This window comes from Alexandromys fortis, unplaced genomic scaffold (genome assembly GCF_014885135.2).
Source record: "Alexandromys fortis isolate MF-2015 unplaced genomic scaffold, M_Fortis_MF-2015_v1.1 scaffold_346, whole genome shotgun sequence".
Taxonomy (NCBI): Eukaryota; Metazoa; Chordata; class Mammalia; order Rodentia; family Cricetidae; genus Alexandromys; species Alexandromys fortis.
The window spans coordinates 218,710-238,411 of NW_026068225.1; the positions used below are offsets into that span (position 1 = coordinate 218,710).

General features: G+C 46.1%; 1 protein-coding gene across 1 annotated transcript; it reads left to right on the forward strand.

Moving 5' to 3' along the window:
• The first annotated feature begins 953 nt into the window (after window positions 1-953).
• Serpinc1 (serpin family C member 1) lies at window positions 954-16,529 on the forward strand. Its single transcript, XM_050130652.1, has 7 exons — window positions 954-1,098; window positions 2,902-3,271; window positions 7,349-7,564; window positions 8,895-9,032; window positions 11,782-12,172; window positions 13,625-13,689; window positions 15,971-16,529. Exons 1-7 carry the CDS (start codon window positions 1,058-1,060, stop codon window positions 16,157-16,159), a joined length of 1,410 nt encoding a protein of 469 aa, XP_049986609.1. The 5' UTR covers window positions 954-1,057; the 3' UTR covers window positions 16,160-16,529.
• The last annotated feature ends 3,173 nt before the right edge of the window (window positions 16,530-19,702 follow it).

A 19,702-nucleotide genomic window follows, 5' to 3' on the forward strand; every position in this document is an offset into this window, starting at 1 on the left:
GAGTTCCAGGGTAGCCAGAGTTAAACAGAGAAACCCTGTCTCAAAAAACAAACAAAACGAAATATTTTTTGTCATGCTGATCCTACTGAGGAGTTACCATGAACAAGGTTCCCTCCCCCACTCCCTGAACTGAAGACATTTATGGACAAGAAATGATTGCTGACATTAAATGGTGGCAGACATGTACGAGGAGTTCTGTGGGGCTTTGATCCCTTTATGAATCTTGTGATTGGAGAGTGTGTGGAGATGGCAGCCAGTGCGTGTGGTAGAACAACACCTGCACGGTGTTCATCCTAGCAAACGGCTTCGTCATCTTAGAAGGCTTGGGAAGAGTCTCGACACTGGCGTTCAGCAGAGGCGTCAACATGGCGTCCCGAAGGGCCTGTTGACTGTGGTGTAGAATTGGGCTGTGTACATATGAAACTTCTTTGCTAAATAAACTTTTGAGATTAAAAAATAAAAGGAAGATATTTCAACAGTTGCTGCTCTTGTGGACAGTAAAGGAAACGGGTGGAGGCTCACACCCATAATCCCAGCACTTGGAAGGTAGAAACCAGAAGGTCAGGAGTTCAAGGTCAACTTTAGCTTCACAACTGTGGGGCCAGCCCACTGAGGTGGGGAGCCATAACAGCGACTGTTCCCAGTTGCACCCCTCCACTTCTGCTGTCTCCTGATTTGATTAATCAGAGTTGTTTTCCTTCAGAGCCCTCCTGAGTCAGGTACCTCCTAAGCAGGTTTGAATTCTCTGTGTTCTTCCCTTTCCCTCATAAACGTGATGGGAGAATGTAGGGCTGTGGGCAAGAAAGGGGGACCACACTTTCCCTAGGCCTGACTGAACTTTAACTTGCCTACTAACTAAACAACACTGAGTTCTATACTTTGCTTAACCCTGGGAATGGGTCATCGGCCTTTGACCTCAGCCCTTCTCTCCTGACCAGCTCCCCCTCCCCCACCTGGCCTCTGGACCTCTGTCAGATTTAGAGGAAAGAAGCAGTTTTTAGAGTGACCGCCTCAGCCAGCACCATCTCCTGTCCTCCTCTGTAGAAGCGCGTTGGCCATGTATTCCAATGGGATAGGGAGTGCAGCCGCAGGAGACAGGTAAGGGATCTCGCTGAGTTTTCTGAAGGACTCACAAGGCTGACCTCTGACACTGAGAAGACCAGGCTGTCTCCCTGGTAGTTAATGACCTACTTGGAAGATGTCCTTTCACTTAAGCCCCATCTTAAGTTCTTAGCTCCCGACGCAAGGGAGACCTTCCCATGGGAAGAGATGGGCGACGCGGAGGACGCGGCCAGGGCAGCCGTCTAATTTGCTTGATGCTCCTCTCGGAAGCAACTGCCCCGGTCTTGGGGACCTCTGACTAATGCCAAAGCCCTGTTCCCTTTTCATAGAGAGACCCCCTCCTGGATACCACACCTTTCTTGATGTAAGTGTGAAGCAAGGAGAGCCTGGCCACTGTGGTTTCTATTACACTCCCGCTTCCACTCACGTTTCCAAACGCCCCAAAGTACAAAATGAGAAACACCAGACAATGGAGAGATAGGGACCGTAGCTCTCTCTCCCTTCCCTCACCCCTCCTCCGTCTTGTCACCCTACCTTCCTCCTTCCCCTTAATGGCTCCACTTCTCAAGCTGCAGAGTTGGTTTCAGACCACACAAAAGTCCACACACCCTTTGCCTGCCCTCAGCCTCCACAGCCCACCGAGTCTCCCACGGAGCAGACTTCCTCAGCAAGTCTTTTCTGCACTCTGTGCCTGACTTTTTCTCCCAGAAGGGGACTGGAAAGACTCAGTGCCCAGATACAGACTCCCTTCTCGTGGCTCAGGTACCCCAGAGCAACTGGGGGTAGCCTGGCCCACACTGTTTTAGCTACAGGTATATTCTGGGGAATTTATTCCTTGGTTTGCTTTACTGAGTGTCCAGATTCTCTTGCCAATCTCATTACTTCATTTTTTTTAATTGAGGTATTATGTAGTTCAGGCTGCTCTCAAATTCATGATCCTCCTACATCAGCCTCCTAAATTTTGAGATTAAGGATATATACCCTAACACACTTGGCTACTATTTCATTTTTTTTTAGAAAGATATCAAACTGGGCATTATACCTGCCTACCATCCTAGCATTTGGGGTCCGGAGGCAAGATAATCAGAAGTTCAAGGTCATCCTTAGCTGTACAGTGAGGATGAGGCAGCCTAGGCTCCTGAAACCCTCTTTGAATCCTAACACCTTCAATGAGAAATTATCTTTACTAAAGACCCTTGTTAGAAGCTATGGGGAAAAATTCAGGGTACAGAAAAGAATGAGGGCAGAACCAAGGCGAAGGCAGTAAAGGTCAGGGGGTACGGAAGTGGCCTTAACAGAATCTAGGGTCAGACTAAATGAGGAGAGGAAGGATTCAGGGTGACTTCCTGGTTCAGGATCCATGGCTGCAGGATGGAAGAGCAGATGTGTGGGTGGGAAACCAGCTCAGCAGGTCACATCTCACCATGGCAGCCCCAGGCCTTCCAGACGGGACTGTCTGGCCAACAGTCAGGCTGGGGCTATGGATCTGGGAACCTTCAGCAAGCAGACACTGAAGTGGCTGCATTCATTCTCTTATCCTCTTGGGCAAAGCCTCCCAGGCTATATGCCATCTGTGTCTGGAGGCTGGCTCCCTTTGCTCTCTGTCTCTCTAGAGGGCACATGTGTGTGTTCCACTCACCAAGGGAAAGTGCATTCTCCTTTTCAGAGCAAGAATACATACATATTTCTAGTATATAACTGTGTCCATGCAAGGAGCCTAGGACGGGTCTTCTGGACAGCGAAGCTTAGTTCAAATGCAAAGACCAGAACCTGTGCTTCTCGGGGATAGGACTGTGGTGGCCAGTGCGCATGGGTAGTCACAGTTCTGTCCCCCTGCAGGAAGGTACGTCTCCTCTCCCTGCTACTCATTGGTGCCTGGGGTTGTGTGATCTGTGATGGAAACTCCGTGGATGACATCTGCATAGCGAAGCCCCGGGACATCCCTGTGAATCCCATGTGCATTTACCGTTCTCCAAACAAGAAGGCCACTGACGAGGACGGCCAAGAGCAGAAGATCCCAGAGGCCACCAACCGCCGGGTCTGGGAACTGTCCAAGGCCAACTCTCGATTTGCCACCACCTTCTATCAGCACCTGGCAGACTCCAAGAATGACAATGACAACATTTTCTTGTCGCCCTTGAGCATCTCCACGGCTTTTGCTATGACCAAGCTGGGTGCCTGTAATGACACCCTCAAGCAGCTGATGGAGGTACAGTGTGAAGCTCTCTACCTCTGTCCTTGCTGGGGAACATCTCTCAAACTTCTTTATGTCTAATGATCGTGTAGGTGAACTCACTGTGGGTTATGACTCTCTTTGAATCATTGTTTCATGTCTTGGGATCTTCTTTCCTTCCTTTCTTTCTTTCTTTCTTTCTTTCTTTCTTTCTTTCTTTCTTTCTTTCTTTCTTTCCTGCATGTGTCTCTGTTAGTTCCCCTGGAACTGGAGTTACATACAGACAGTTGTGAGCTGCCATGTGAGCGCTGGGAATTGAACCCTGGGGCCTCTGGAAGAGCAGAAGCCAATGCTCTTAACCACTGAGCAATTTCTCCTGTTCAGGATTATTTTTCAAAATAACCCTTCAGTTTTTGAGAAAGGTTTTTACTATGTAGCCCAGGTTGACCCCATACTTACAATAAGTAGCTCTGACTGGCCTTGAACTTGTGATGATCACTTGGCCTCAGCCTTATGAATAACAGAATTACAAGTATTAGCTACCATGTGGCTATTTCTTTAATTAGTCAAGGAGTTACTACCTGAATGTCTTCTTTATAAATGTTTCCTAGTCTCTCGCATCTAAAAATTATTTTACTTATTATTATTTGAGTGCTGCGGCATGTGTGTGGAGGCCCAAGACAACTTTCAGGAGTCGGTTCTCTCCTTCCACTTTGTTGAGCGAGGGTCCCTCATTTTTGCCCTTCTGCAGAGTCCAGGCTAGCTTCCCTACAAACTTCCAGGTGATTCTTTGGTCTCTCCACCCCATATTATAAGAGCGCTGGGATTACAGATGCAAGCTACTCATGTGACTTTTTGTGGGTTCTAGGGATCAAATGCCGGCTGTCAGGGTTGACAAGAAGTGCTTGTACCTGTTCAGTCCTCTTGCCAGCCCATGCTCTGTACTATTTATAAATGAGAGAAGGCTGGTGTCACAACTTCTCTTGTTAGTCATTCTCTCTCTCTCATTCACTCATTTTTTGAAACAATGTCTCACACATGTTGTGATGTGGGATTTCCCACTGTATGCTGTGAATACCATTGGGAAATAAAGAAACTGTCTTGGCCTGTGATAGGGCAAATGAATAGAGCTAGGTGGGGAAAACTAAACTGAATGCTGGGAGAAGGAAGGTGGAGTGGAAAGAAGCCATATAGCCCTACTGGAGACAGATGCCGGAACTTTACCTGATAAACCACAGCCATGTGGCGATACACAGATTAATACAAATGGTTAAATTAATATGTAAAAGCTAACCAATAAGAAGTTAGAGCTAATAGGCCAAGCAGTGATTTAATTAATACACTTTCTATGTGGTTATTTTGGGAGTCTGAGCGGCTGGGAAATGAACAAGCAGCCTCCTTTCAACAATATTGTCCTTGAACTTGTGGTCCTCCTGCCTCTACTTTCCAAGTGCTGGGATTACAGGTGTGTACTACTATGCCCAGTTATGTGTATATTCATTTATTTTACCATTTATATGTGTGTATATATGTATATGTATACTCTGTGTGTATGTGTGTGTGTGTAGCAAGATGATAAGAAATACCATGAATGAAGTAGCCACTTGTATCACCCTAAACCATGGGTGGAAACATTAGATCCTTACTTTGCCCTTGACTTGAGTGCCCTGTTGGCTTTCTTCAGGTTGAATCTTATAGACAGAGACAGCTTGTTCATTTCCCAGGTCCCCAGACCCAAAAGAATTACACAGAAACTATATTAATTAAAACACTGCTTGATCTATTAACTTAGGCTTTTTATTAACTAACTCTTACATCTTGAATTAAACCATTTTTATTATTTTAAGTATTGCCACCAGGCTCATGGTTCTGTCTCCTTCAGCTGCTACATGGCATCTCTTTGACTCCACCTTCTTTTTTTTTTTTTAATCTCTGCTCAGAATTCCCATCTTGCTCTATTCTGTGCTGCAATAGGCCCAAAGCAGCTCTTTATTAATCATTGGTAATAAAGCATATTCCAAGCCACTGAATTCTGGAAGTTAGGAAGGTTTACCTCCATCTATGCCAGTGGCCGGTTTCCACTAAACTTCATTTGTTCAGCTCAGGGCTGAGGGGATGCACACCTGCTCTCCACAGAAGAGGGCTCAGCTTTCAGAGGCGCCACGCTGCTTCTTCCGTGTCACCAGCACAGTGGACAACAGACTGTCCTTTCCCTGCAGTCTGTCCCTGGCGCTCTTGTGAAGGAGGCCGGGCAGCACATTAGAAACTCCTGTCACAATGCCGCTCCCTATCAGTAAGTTCTCACACACTGGCCTCAGTCTCAAGCAGCTCCTGTCCCTGTCCTCAAATGTGAACTTAAATGTGATCCTTTCTATGAAAAGAAACAAGAGCTGAAGACGTGGCTGGGGGTAGAGCACTTGACTAGTAATGCACAGAGTTCTTGGCTTAATTTCTGCCAACGCAAAATAAAGACAGGCAGAAAAACCCACCAGAGATATAACATCACTTGTAATCAAACATGTCCCGAGTCTCTTCTACAGAACTTCCCAACGCACACGTGTGATGTCAGATATAGAAAAACGGTGTGACTCTCTCTCCAAGAGAAACCCACAGAGCTTTTAGCCAAGTGTGATTCAAAAGGGGCCTGGGGAGAGGATAAAGAGCTTGCCTTGCAGGCACAAGTCCTGAGTTTGAGCTCCAGACGCACAGGCTTGTAATTCCAGAGCTGGGGCGGAGAGACGGGCGGATCCCAGAGCTGGGCCAGTAGAGAAAGGCGGATCCCTTGCGGCAGCTCCAGGCCAATGAGAGACTGTCTCACATAAGGGAAAGATGGGTCTGGAAAGAGAGTTCGGAGGTGAAAGGAGCTTCCTTCTCTTCCAGAGGACTCAAGTTAGATCCCCAGCTTCCACATCCGGCAGTTCATAACCTCGTGTAGTCCCAGCAGCAGAAGATCCAGAGCCTTCTTGGGCTCTTTAGGCACGCCCACACACGAGGCTTTCACTCACCACCCTCCAAATAAACATTGTTTTAAGGAGGAGAGAAAGGTGTGTGGTTCCTGAGTAACAAGACTCGAGGTTGTCCTCTGAGCTCTACCTGCATGTGTGCACACACCCACGTGCACACGGCACACACACAAGCACAGAGTACATATTAGAACAAAATCAGGAAAACCTGAATTGCAGAATAAATAAAACCGAAAAGCCTTTTCCTGTCGCGGCCACCCTCGTCCCGCAAGGAATGACGCGACCACGGGAGCTCTTCTCACTGCAGTTTATTCCAGGACTTTTTACAATTCTCTCTCTCTCCTTCCTCTCTCTCTTTGCAAACCTCTCCCAGCCCTTAAGTAGGCATGGGCTGCCAACCCCGAACTGCCAGGTGGGCACTGCCCATAGGTTCACGCATATGCAGGCAGCTGATAATCATTGCGTGATCATAGCATAGGTCAGGCCTTAGCCATCTCAGGAGTTGATTATACATCTCCATCAGGTGTGATACCACGCAGCTGGCTACATTTTCCCATGGAGGACAGAGCATAGAGGGGGGAGGGGCCAGCCTCCCCATTGTGTGCTGGTGGTGAAGACGGTGGTTTGGGTCTGTGGCAGCTGCTATGGCTCTGACTGGTATGAGGGACTTTTAAGTCCTTTTAACCCCATGACTCTGATTCTGGGTTTATTTATTTCCTTGCTGACACAATCTTTGCCTTTCTCAGCCCTTCCACAGCCAGCATGGCAGAGCCCTGAAGAGGTGCTGACCCAAGCAGATGCTGTGGAAATGCTTGTTTACAGTGAGATCCACTATCTTGGTTCCTCGATCTGTCGAGAATTACCAAGATGCTTTCCCCCCTTGGGGTGGGAAAGTACCCTGCGTTGGTCTGCAGCCCCTTAAGGAGCAGGTGGCAGTCCTGTCTTTTGGTCTTTCCCCATTACGTTCCCCGCCTTTTACTCTTCTTTTTCTTGCATAGTCGTTTTCAAAACATGAGCTGCTCGTGCTGTACCAGGCACTGTACTGGAGGGAACTTAGCCGCTGAGACGGCTGTTGGTCCAGCACTGTACCTGGTACCCGTGGTAACTGGGCTGCCCAATCACACCGACTGTTTTCTTTTGTCGTCTATAGGTTTTTAAGTTTGATACCATCTCGGAGAAAACATCCGATCAGATTCACTTCTTCTTTGCCAAACTGAACTGCCGACTCTATCGAAAAGCCAACAAGTCCTCCAACTTGGTAGCAGCGAACCGCCTTTTTGGAGACAAATCCCTTACCTTCAATGAGACCTATCAGGACATTAGTGAGATCGTCTATGGAGCCAAGCTCCAGCCCCTGGACTTCAAGGTGAGTCCTTGCCACTCACACTGAGAAGGGGGAGAAACAGGATCCCAATGAATACTGCTGTACTTGCCAATGGCTGGGGGAGGCTGAGGACAAATCAAAACCCTTGGCACAGTAACCCTTACTCCAGACTTCAGAGAGCAACGGTACTCACGCCTTCTGTTATGGGGGTTCTCTAAAGACGTTGTGTAAGAAATTACTTTTTTATTTAATCTTACCAAGCTCAAATATGTCATGGTAAAATAAAACTGGTACATGCCCCCTTGGAGCTCATGAAGCACCCAAGCTTATAAAGTATAATACAACAAAAAAATACCTTGACTTCTGTCTTAGTTACTGTTCTATTTTTGTGAAGAGATACCATGACCAAAGTGACTCTTAAAAATGAAAGCATTTAGCTGAGGGCTTGCTTAGGGCTTCAGAGGGCGTGGTCCATTTTCATCATGGTGGAAAGCGTGGCTGCAGACTGGCAGCCACAGGCCTGATCACAAGCAGGGAGAGAGACTGAGGCTGGCATGGGCTTTTGAAACCTCAAAGCTGATTCCCAGTTACATATTTCCTCCAGGAAGGACACACCTAATCCTTTCCAAAAATCCTTCATCAGCTGGGGGCTAAGTATGCAAACACAGGAAGCGATGGGGCCAGTCCCATTCCAACCACCAAGCTTCATTCCATCAGCATTTTATTTCACTCTGTAGCCCAGGCTGGCTTTGAACTCACAGAGATCCGCCTGCCTGTGGCCTGCCAAGTGCTGGGATTAAAGGTGAACACCACCACCACATTTTCTAAACTTATTTTACTACACAGGACTACCCCTCCTTTCCTCTTAACCACATCATTACTCATTTCTTCCCATAGACCATGTTTGGAGAAGATGCTCCCGTGAGTTTAGGTTTTCCAGCATCAGAGTAGATAACACCGGGCCTTCTGCTCTTCAGACTACATTCTGCGTCCTTCTTTCCTGATCCTTGGTCTCCTCTTTCTTTCTCTTCTTCTAACATTATTAGTGGGCTGGTTCCTGGTTTGACCGCCGGCATGACAAAAGATTAGCCATAGGAAATCACAGGTGACGGTGTATGGGATGTGTGAGGCTTCATAAGCGGGCTAAAGCGGTGGCCTCTCAACCAGACACCGGACGAGAGCAGAGAAATGAAGAACAAAATGCATTGTGCAGGGGGCACCTGAAATTCAAGCGTAATTGAGTTGCACAGGTCACAGTGTTACTTCTTTTTTTTTTTTTAATTTATTTTTTTTTCCATTCAAAAATTTACACTTCCTTCCCTCTTCCCATTCCCCTCCCGCTTCCCCACTCATCCTCCTGGTGTTTTTTTAGGAAAATGCAGAGCAATCCCGAGTGAGCATCAACGACTGGGTAGCTAATAAGACTGAAGGCCGCATCAAAGACGTCATCCCCCCGGGAGCCATCAACGAGCTCACAGCCCTGGTGCTGGTTAACACCATTTACTTCAAGGTACTCCAGTTGGTCCTAGAGAGACCCCAGGGACTTCCCCTCACTATGAAGCTCACCCCCTTCCACATCTTGGGGCATGTGTAGTCAGATCCCTCCTGAGAAATGGTCCATGCATGAGCTAGGCAACCACATAAATTTTTGAAGAGCCCAGCAGTCCAGGGGCTTAGTCATGTCTCCAGGTTGGGGCAGAACAGGTGAACTACAGCCCACCATCCTTCAAGCTTTTGCACTTGTGTGACAATTTCTGCCATGCAATTAATGTTTTTTTTTTTTTGTCTTCTTTCTTTTTTTTTTTTTTTTAAGATTATGCATCTCTGACTGTCCTGGAAGTTGCTAAGTAGACCAGGCTGGCCTCCAGAGACCCACATGCCTTTGCTTCTTGAGTGCTGGAATTAAAGGCGTGTGCTATCAAACTATGCTCAGTTAATGTATTTATAATCTGAAACAAAATGATTTTACTGATGGATTTCTCCACTGCCTACAGCAATTTCTATTGTATACAGCTCCTTGGGGTTCAGAAGCTCTGAGTACCGGGCTCACTGCAGACTAAGAAGGGGCCTGTGATGTGGCCATGTATATGAATTGTTTTCCTCAGAGTCCAGGGGTCTAACGACCACTCCAGTTTTACCACATTTGAGAAGGAGAGGGAGAGGATAGTGGAAAAGACACCATGGACACTCTGGAGGACCATCCCTGCAGAGCAGCTGGAATTGTGACGTATTTTTGTCCTTCGACACGCACTGTTGGTGCTTCTCCTTCCTCCCTGCGGCCCAGGGACTTGGCCAGTCACTGCCAGTATCAATCACTCTGCCACTTGGAGATCCCCTCTCCTCCAGAACAATAGTCTGCATTTCCACAGCATGTTGTCGCCCTACAGTTTATGGGACAATTTGCTGTTTATTAGAACAATAGACTGCATTCCCACAGCATGTTACCCTACAGTTTATGGGACAATTTGCTGTTTATTAGTACTCTTGATCTTCCTGCCACTGCAAGTGAGACCTTGGGCCATTTATGCGGTATGATTTTTTGTTGAAATCTTGACTTCTTGTTTGTAAGTATGTGGGGTTTTGTTTTTGTTTTTTTTTAATAATTTTTTTAAATATTTATTTATTTATTATGTACACAATGTTCTGTCTGTGTGTATTCCTGCAGGCCAGAAGAGGGCACCAGACCTCATTACAGATGGTTGTGAGCCACCATGTGGTTGCTGGGAATTGAACTCAGGACCTTTGGAAGAGCAGGCAATGCTCTTAACCGCTGAGCCATCTCTCCAGCCCCCTGTTTTTGTTTTTTGAGACTGGATTTCTCTGTGTAACAGCCCTAGCTGTCCTGGAACTCATTTTGTAGACCAGGCTGGCTTCAAACTCAGATGCACCTGTTTTTGCCTCCTGAGCGCTAGGATTAAAGGCGTGTGCCACCACCACCCAGCCCAAGTATACAAATTCTTGTGAGTTACTGGGGAGATATTGGGGACTTTCCTATGGCCTGATTTCTGCATCTACAAAATGGTAACGAGACTCCACCTACTTTACAGAATTATCAAAGGGACAGAGTAGGTGAGCACGTGAAATGCTTAGTGAGGTATTTGTACACCCTTAGAGCACACAGTTCACATTCTAAAGCCCTTGGCTCTTTCTAATGCCTAACTTGCTGGTGAGAAGCCACCACTCAAAGTTAAATGACTTTATAGCAAGGGCAAAGAGTCAGACAATGAGAAAGAATGGTGCCGGAAGTCAGGCAGGATTTCCAGACAGATTCCTGGGCTTGCTGAGTCTGCCCTCTAATTCATCAGGGATAGAGCACCGAGCTCTGGAGGCTGTCAGCAGAAACACAAGGCAGAATGTACTTGCAAACAGGGTTGTAGGCTAGTCTTGGATTTAGACTTTTCTGATTAAAAAAAAAAAATACTAGGTTGGCAAGATGGCTCAGCTGATAAAGGTGCTTGTCACCACGCGAGGCAGCCTGAGTTCCAGCATGGAACCCACATGGTGGGAAGAGAGAACGAGTCCCTGCATGGTGATAAGTTGCCCTTTGATGTCCACACACGCACAGGGGCAAGCCCCTCCTCTCACACGTAAAAGTAATAATACTAGGGCTGGAGAGATGGCTCAGTGGTTAAGAGCACTGACTGCTCTTCCAGAGGTCCTGAGTTCAATTCCCAGCAACCACATGGTGGCTTACAACCATCTATGATGAGACCCGGCGCCCCCTTCTGGCCTGCGGGCACACATGGAAGGAACGCTGTACACATAATAAATAAATAAATAAATAAATAAATAAATAAATAAATAAATAAATATTTTTTTTAAAAAAGTAATAATACTAATATTGCTGGAAATCTGAAAAACATAGAAATACACAGAAGTAACCGTGCCATTCACACATAACTCTTAGCCTTTTAAGAGACATTTAGCTTTCTTTTTTTAAAAATATTTATTTATTTATTATGTATACAATATTCTGTCTGTTTGTATGCCTGCACGCCAGAAGAGGGCACCAGACCCCATTACAGATGGTTGTGAGCCACTATGTGGTTGCTGGGAATTGAACTCAGGACCTTTGGAAGAATAGGCAATGCTCTTAACCACTGAGCCATCTCTTCAGCCCTGACATTGAGCTTTTCTAACAGCTGCATTTATCTGCTGATGCAATCAGACAATGATTATGATTATGTCCCATATCAGGATGTATTCAGCTAGGATATTTTTGATCTTGCTTTATGATTCTCCAATCTGACGTCTTTCAGGGCCTGTGGAAGTCAAAGTTTAGCCCTGAGAACACAAGGAGGGAGATGTTCTACAAGGCTGATGAGCAGACATGCCCAGTGTCTATGATGTACCAGGAAGGCAAATTCAAATACCGGCGTGTAGCGGAAGGCACCCAGGTGCTGGAGCTGCCCTTCAAGGGCGATGATATCACCATGGTGCTCATCCTGCCCAAGCCTGAGAAGAGCCTGGCCAAGGTGGAGCGGGAACTCAGCCCAGAGCTGCTCCAGGAGTGGCTAGACGAGCTGACGGAGACCATGCTTGTGGTCCATATGCCCCGCTTCCGCACTGAGGATAGCTTCAGTCTAAAGGAGCAGCTGCAAGACATGGGCCTTGTGGATCTGTTCAACCCTGAGAAGTCCCAACTCCCAGGTTGGTAAAGGAGAAAACTGCCTCCTCTCTACTTCGAGGTGAAGGCTTGACCACATGTGGGAGAGAGAGTCAAGGGAAGCACAGAAAAGAGTGTCAAGTCAGGATACCTGGATTCTGATCTGGGCTCTGTGATAAGCTGTGGCAATCCCTTGCTCTTCCCAGCCCCACTGTGAAAGGGGGTGTTTCCAGGAGTCTAGCCAGTACTGTCATCCTATGATTTTATATCTAATAGAGGAGAGGACACCATTGGAATTCAAAGAGACAGACATTAAAAGTGAGGCATGCTGAGACATGCCTATAATTCCAGCACTTGGGAGGTAGGGCAGAAAGCTAGCCTGGGCTATTTAAGAAGCCCTTGTCTCAAAAGCAAAATAAAAAAGAAGCTAGAGAGATGGCTTAGCAGTTAAGAGCATGGATCATTATTGCAGAAGACCCAGGATCAGTTTCCAGAATCCAAGGCAGACATCTCACAAACTTCCTGTTACTCCAGCTCCAGGAGATCTGATTTCATAGGTGCCTACACACACACACACACACACACACACACACACAAGAAAATAAATCTTGAATAAAATAAAAACGAGATGACAGTAAATTAAAGCTAAAAAATGGATCTTAAAATACTTTTTTTTTTTTTTTTTTTGGTTGAGACAGGGTCTTAGGCAGCCCAGGTTGGTCTGGAAACCACTGTGCAGCTAGGACTGACTTTCAACTGACTGTGCTGTTTCCACCCTGAGTGCTGGGATTATAGGTGTGTGCCACCATGTCTGGCAATATCTTTTGCTTATCTATACACTTATCTGTGAATGAGGATGCACAAGTGCCATGGTGTGTGTGTGTACAACTTTCAGGTGTTTAAAGACATGTGTATCCCAGGGATTAAATTCAGGTTGTCAGGGTTGGGGGCAAAGTGCCCTTACCCAATGAACAATCTCATTGACCCCCGATATCTCTGTCAAAAAGAAGCCCAGAAGTGGGCATGGTGGCACAAAACTATAATCTCAACACTCAAGGCTGAGGCAGGATGACAGTTTAAAGCCAGCCGGGGCTACCCAAAGAGACTCTATCTTAAAAAGGTATCAACCAGGTAATTGGATTTTATCTTTACTGAGTTACCTTTAAAATAGCTGTGAAAGCCAAACCTCTCAAAAATGTTACCAGTCTGGGAAAACATTTTTATTTGATATAGTCAGGTTTTTCTTTAAGAACAGAGTCCCACCCTTCCACCTTCCCCAAGAAGCTGACATGAGATTAAATTCACAAGATCCAGGTCAAAGAAGTCCAACTACCTCCCTGTTTTTAAGAGGTATCCAGTGAGGGGGTGGAGGTTATTACTAGGGGAGTTCAGCATTCTACTTCTCAAACCGCCCAGAAGAATGTCTTCATTCAGACTGATCTCCTGTGTGGCCTGGAGTCAAATCACACACCCGCTTTCCTGATCTTCCTTTCTAGGGATTGTTGCAGACGGCAGGAATGACCTCTATGTCTCTGATGCATTCCACAAAGCGTTTCTTGAGGTGAGTTCATCTCCCTCCACCTTCTGCCTTTTCTGCATTGCTATCCGTCTGCACAAGTGTCTGGAGTTTCCTGCTGCGCTCTTGGGCAGACACAGCAGGTCTGTTAGCAGCAGGACAGAACGGGGAAGAGGCAAGTTTGCAACATTCCTTTAATCATGCACTCGGAGAAGCTTGAAGCCTTCTCCGTGAGGTCTGCCTGTGTATGGCATTCAAGTTCCAGCTGTTTGACCGCCTCTCCTGCCAGAGAAGCATAGTTAGAGGGAAGCCCAAGGAAAAGGAGCCAGCACAGGTCACTGAGAGGGAATTCTGGGATGTTTCAGGAATATGGAAAGCACGGGGTAAAAGACTAAAACCCAATCTGGACAGAATGGGGAGGGGCGTGTGTTTAAGTGAAGCGGGTGAAGAGCAATTGAGCATAAGAAAGGGGTAACTAATGAGTGTGGCTCGCCTTAGTGTTCCCAGGTGTGTTCTAGGAGACTCTTGTGAGAGACAACATTCCAGGAAACCTAGTTAGGCTGGCACATGTTGATCCTGAGAGATTCACTACACACAATAGTGCGCTGAAATCTGAGAAGTCTCAGGGAGGAAAATCATGGAGTATTGCTCAGCCTCTCTTCCCTGAACCGAGGTGAGCACAGGATGTGTTAGGGTGAGTCGTGCCAGCTTGTAGTTCTGATTCTCAGATACCGAAGTGTGGCTCCTTAGCATCTTTACCCTTGGAGACTGATGGGCGTGGGAGGAGCCTAAGAATCTGTTTCTTTACACAGATCTCAGGGGGTTTTCACAGACGTTCAGGTTGGACACCGAGTGGTGGAGGCTGTTCATCCTGGGAGCAAAGACTGAGCAGAAGGAAACGGGCCAACATTAGACAAAGTGTACAGGGCTTGAGTTTGCAAGGCTGCAATCAGAGAGAAAGGTTCAGAGCAAGTGCCAGAGAACTAATCGTAGGAGCCAAGCTCAGTGGGACCTGAGGGAAGTGGGAGCCGGCTGTATCTTATCTTCACACTACTTGGAAATTTAGTCCTAGCATGAACATGGAATAGATGTGGACCAGCCAAAGGGAAGAGAAAGAAACATTAACCAGCCCCACAAAGCACAGAGATCACACGTACTTAATGGTCCAGGAGAGGAGGCAAAGGCAGGAGGATTGCCACAAGTTCCAGGCCAGCCTGGTCTATAAAGAAAGCTGAAAGCCAGCAAGGGGTATATAAGACTGTTTAAAAGAAACCAGAGGGAACTGGGGAGATGGCTCAGAGGTTAAGAGCACTGACTGCTCTTCCAGAGGTCCTGAGTTCAATTCCCAGCAACCACATGGTGGCTCACAGCCATCTATAATGAGACCTGGCGCCCCCTTCTGGCTTGCAGGCACACGTGGAAGGAATGCTGTACACATAATATAATAAATAAATAAATAAATATTAAAAAAAAAAAAAAGAAACCAGAGTAGGTGGCTAATACAGGAGGATCCTGAATGACAGGCTAGCCTCAGCTACTAGAAAGCACAGCAAGATCCTATCCCAGAGAAGACAGTAACACAAAATGTTATCAATGGTCAGATTTTTCAGAAGGCAGCCTGCCCTTCGGATGTGTCATTCAAACACATGCTTAGGTTATTACTCCAAGAAAAACATCTCATCCAACTGGAGGACTGTCTTTTCATAAGGCACAGCTTCTGTGTAGCTGTTTGGGGGTAGTTATACCTAGGATTTTTTTATACTTTAAGAGTGAATCTATTTCAGTTATAGATGTCTGATCTTGCTCCTGAATTTCTATTAGCAGCTGGTTCAAAACAAGGCCCTATGATAGCGTTCTACCATGCTACCAGACTGTGACTTCTAGTTCAGGAATCACACTTGTACAACTCTCGCAAGACTTTGGGTGAGCCCAGGGCATTACATCCACTGGATGTAAGAATGAGGCTTCTGGAGGGAATCATTTGTGTCCAAGCATATTAGGGCTGAAGAGATGGCTCAGCGGTTACAGCCTTAACTTCCAGAGGTCCTGAGTTCAATTCGCGGCAGCCACATGGTGGCTCACAGCCCTCTGTAGTGAGACCTGGTGCCCTCTTGAGGAAGAGACCTGGTCAATCAACCTCATCAGTTTAAGACCATGAACCCCAATATGGAGAAGTTCAACGGAACCGCCCCGTATGGGCTGCAGCATTGCCAGGGCATACATTTCATTCACACTAGCTACTGGAAAACATCAGTATGAGGAGCTGCAGGGTCTCTGTGTGTGGACTAGCAGGGTAGCTAATGCTTGTTTCCTGTGTGACCTGCAGGTGAATGAGGAAGGCAGCGAAGCAGCAGCGAGCACTGCCGTCGTGATTGCTGGCCGTTCACTGAACCCAAGCAGGGTGACCTTCAAGGCCAACAGGCCCTTCCTGGTCCTCATCAGGGAAGTTGCTCTGAACACTATTCTGTTCATGGGGAGAGTGGCTAACCCTTGTGTGAACGAAAACAGTCTTTGACCTTTTCCTTTTGCTGTTTGTGACCAGAAGTAAAAATAAATATGGCTGCCACCTCACAAGAATGGGCTCTTCCACTCGAAACGAAGACAAGAGAGGAAGCGCAGATTAAGATGCTGTTGGGGAATCTAGGAAAGTGACATTTCCAGTTTTTCTCTACCCAGTAACAATGTCTGGGTAAATAAAGGGGAAGAGGCCAGCCATGGCGGCACACACCTGTATCCTAGCACTCTGGAAGACAGAAGCAGAAGGATCAACAGTTGAGGCTGGACTGCATAGGGAGAGACCCTGTCTCAAGATGACCCCCTTCCCCCAAAAGTAGAACAGAAAACCTTAAGAATAAAAGACGTAAATATGTTATTATTTCATCTTGGAGGAGAGCAGGCTTCTTGAAAGGGTAAAGGGCCTTAAATTCTCAGTCTTCCTACCATACTACAAAATTCCAAGAGTATAAACAAATTAATCTCTATATACAGAAAAGACAGAGATTCAAATTTGAGTATTAAACCTTTTATTTCTCAAACCACTCACATGCATAATGTTCTTATACAGTGTCAAAATAAAGAGGAAATGCATTTTTTATACAAACAGAATTTCAAGTATACATTAATAGACTTTTCAGATTACTAGCCAAGTTGCTAAGGTTTCATTCACATTGTTCTTAAAGCTGTCCAATGAGAAAGCTTTTGCTAACTGCTTTAAATATGCTTACATAAACCCACATCTTAACTCTTCTTTAATTTCCCTCCCCTGGCCCTCCTGCCCTCCCCCTCCCAGACACAACAGGGCTCTAGGAGACATGCTAGCCCTCCAAGAACTATTGGCTTGTCACCAGGGGAAAGACAGAATCTACAGGAGGAGAACCAGAGGACACCTGCTAAATTAAGGGGAAATGAACCCGGTACTTAGACATGACGTAATTCTGAATAATATTTTAGTGCTATTGTATTTTCATTTGATTTTTAATCAAAAAAAGAAGAAAAGAAAGCTTACCACAAAATAACACAGACTTTTCTTTTTATACTTTGGTAGCTAAAAAAATAATTCAATAAAAATAAAATTTCCCTCAGGAAAAATTCCAAAATCAGGGTAAGTATTTTGGACTCTTTTATTTAGTGGTTCCTTCCCCCTTTGGCAGGAGCGCTCGGTGGCAGTTCGCAAACATGGTACTTTGTGTTCACTTTAAGATACTGTGACTGGGGCAGCAGTTGCCTAGCACGAGTAAGGCCCTGGCTCAATCCCCAGCACTAGGGGGCAGAGGCAAAGACATTTGGTTAAATCTTACAGGGTCTGGCAAAGAGTTTCCTTCTTCAGCTCTCCTCCTGAGTTCTGGCTTAAGGGCCAGGAACAGCCACACTCCTTAGGAATTAAAGTGCATACCTTTTGTGTTTTTTTTTTTTAATATATATATATATATTTCTCAGTAAAGGGGTGGAAGGGCTTACACTGAAGTGATGGTTAAAGGAGGCTGGGGAGAGAAACCCTACTCCTATATAGATCCTTATAACCAAGGTCACAACAACAACAAAACACAAAGTCTTAGGAGACAAGATGCACACAGCCTGCCTGGCGTTCTCAGAGGTGTGGGAGCGCTTCCCGGGCACCCTTTTCTGAGGCATCTTTACTATGAACGGAGGAATTGTTGTAGATGAAAGACAAATCTCAAACGTTAAGACTCTTCATAGGAAGAAAACTGACTGGTAAGTTCTTATAGTTAAAAACATACCCCATTCCCGTCCAGGACTAATGTCTTAGAAAGTGATTGTCTGTTTCAGCATGCATTCAGTATCCTTGACGAGCAGCCGCGGAAACTGTCTAGGTGAGTCTGCCGCTAGAACCGCTACTGTGTCAGCTTCAGAAACAGGAAGAGACCGCAGTTGTTCTTGCTGTCACTCAGTAGCAGCTGAAGTGAAATCTTTCTGTGATTTCTTAAGGTGACACCTATAGCCCAAATCTACTTTTCTGTTTTCTTGTAAATGTTTTACTGTTTCTTGGGAAGAAAACCCCCAGAGTTCTCAAAAGAAGTTAATGCTACATTATAAGCTGCATGAAGAAGTAACGGCTCAGGAAGAGGGATCTTGTCCTGGATTCTGGCCTCTGAGTCCAGTGTGACCTACTTTTCACAGTGACCAGTGGGAAGGCACAGTGCCAGGGACAGGTAGCTGGGAGGCAGCTGTCACCCATTAAGTAAGCACCATAGAGTAGTTGGAGCTCCTTCAGAACAGGCCCATCTGAAGGAAACCAGCTTTCTGCTGCACTGACTTTCCTCTTCCAACCCTCAGCCTTTCAGAGGCAGCACCTGAGTGGGCCCCATCCTAAGACAGAAGCCAGGAGATCTACGTGCCCGCAACTGCTTTTCCCTCACTTAGGTAGGCTACATGCTGCTCTTAAGATGTTGTAAGGGGAACGGAAGCCACCGGGCCCTGAGTAAAAATCCACCAGAACAGAAAACAATGCCACAGGCTGAAGCTGTGAAGAGACTGCGGTGAGAATGGACGCCGAGAGCACACCCCCTTGGCCTAGAGTTCAGCAATGACTTTTGCTTTTACTGAGGGCCAGGAGATGGAGCAAGGTCACACTGTGATCAGACCAGCAGTTGCTTAGCTATTTCAAAAGGGATTTGGATCTGCAACTATATAGTTCAGTGGTAGAATGCTTGCCCAGCATGCTCCGGATTCTTGGGTTTAATACCCATTAATACCTAGTACTAAAAGAAAGACAGGCAGGGGCAAGAAAGCAAGAGGGCAAGGCGGAGTGAATGAATGAATGAATGAATGAATGAGCAAGCCAACACATTAGAGCAGAAGATGATCTGACTTTACAGTAGTGCTAGAAATTTCTCTTACCCCTTGCTCCAAGTCTCAAAAGCTAACATATTTACCATTTACTGCCACTTCCCCACTTTCCTCTTCTGTCTCTTCAACATCTTAAAAGTCCAGTGCTGTACAATCTACATAAAGTTCAACAACTCTCCCAGTACTCCACAAAGTTCTCCAACATGAAAGCTCTAGGGGTTTTCAACAGTCCCTGCTTTCCTAGCCCACTCCCTACCAGCAGGAGTTCAGAGCTTCCTGAGGCTAGGGAGGCAGCTGGGTCTCTAATGCAGCAGGATTTACAGCCAGTCAACACCAATGCCTTAATGCTACTCAGAACAAATGTTCATAGTCTGATGCTATTAGTCCTCCACTCTCACCAGCTTTTCCCTGACCCTCCTTTTCTTCCACCACCTATTTCTGAAGTCCAAATTATCAATTACTAATGGGCAATGCATGAGCAGGATTTTCTGTGTCCAGGATTTGCTGAGTTTGCTCTACTGAACTTGCTCTCGAAGCATACATTTCTTTCAGCAGACAGAAGCTGCTTCTTAGTAGCTACTTTGAAAAGTGGTTTCCATTTTCTATGGCTGCTGGAACAACTCTTCCCTCCCTATCACCACATGTAAGGTTGCCACAGGCAGGCAATAAAGTGTCATGGCCATTACACATCTCTTCTACTTAGGGTTTGGTTGGAAGCTATGGAATCTCACTCTGGAATAACTGGTTAGGT

Excerpts from the sequence above, each read along its gene's own strand:
- Serpinc1 (XM_050130652.1), top strand. The coding sequence starts at position 1,058 with ATGTATTCCAATGGGATAGGGAGTGCAGCCGCAGGAGACAG. Across the intron at positions 7,565-8,894 it reads TCCAGCCCCTGGACTTCAAG|GAAAATGCAGAGCAATCCCG; the intron begins GTGAGTCCTTGC and ends GTGTTTTTTTAG. Across the intron at positions 9,033-11,781 it reads TTAACACCATTTACTTCAAG|GGCCTGTGGAAGTCAAAGTT; the intron begins GTACTCCAGTTG and ends GACGTCTTTCAG.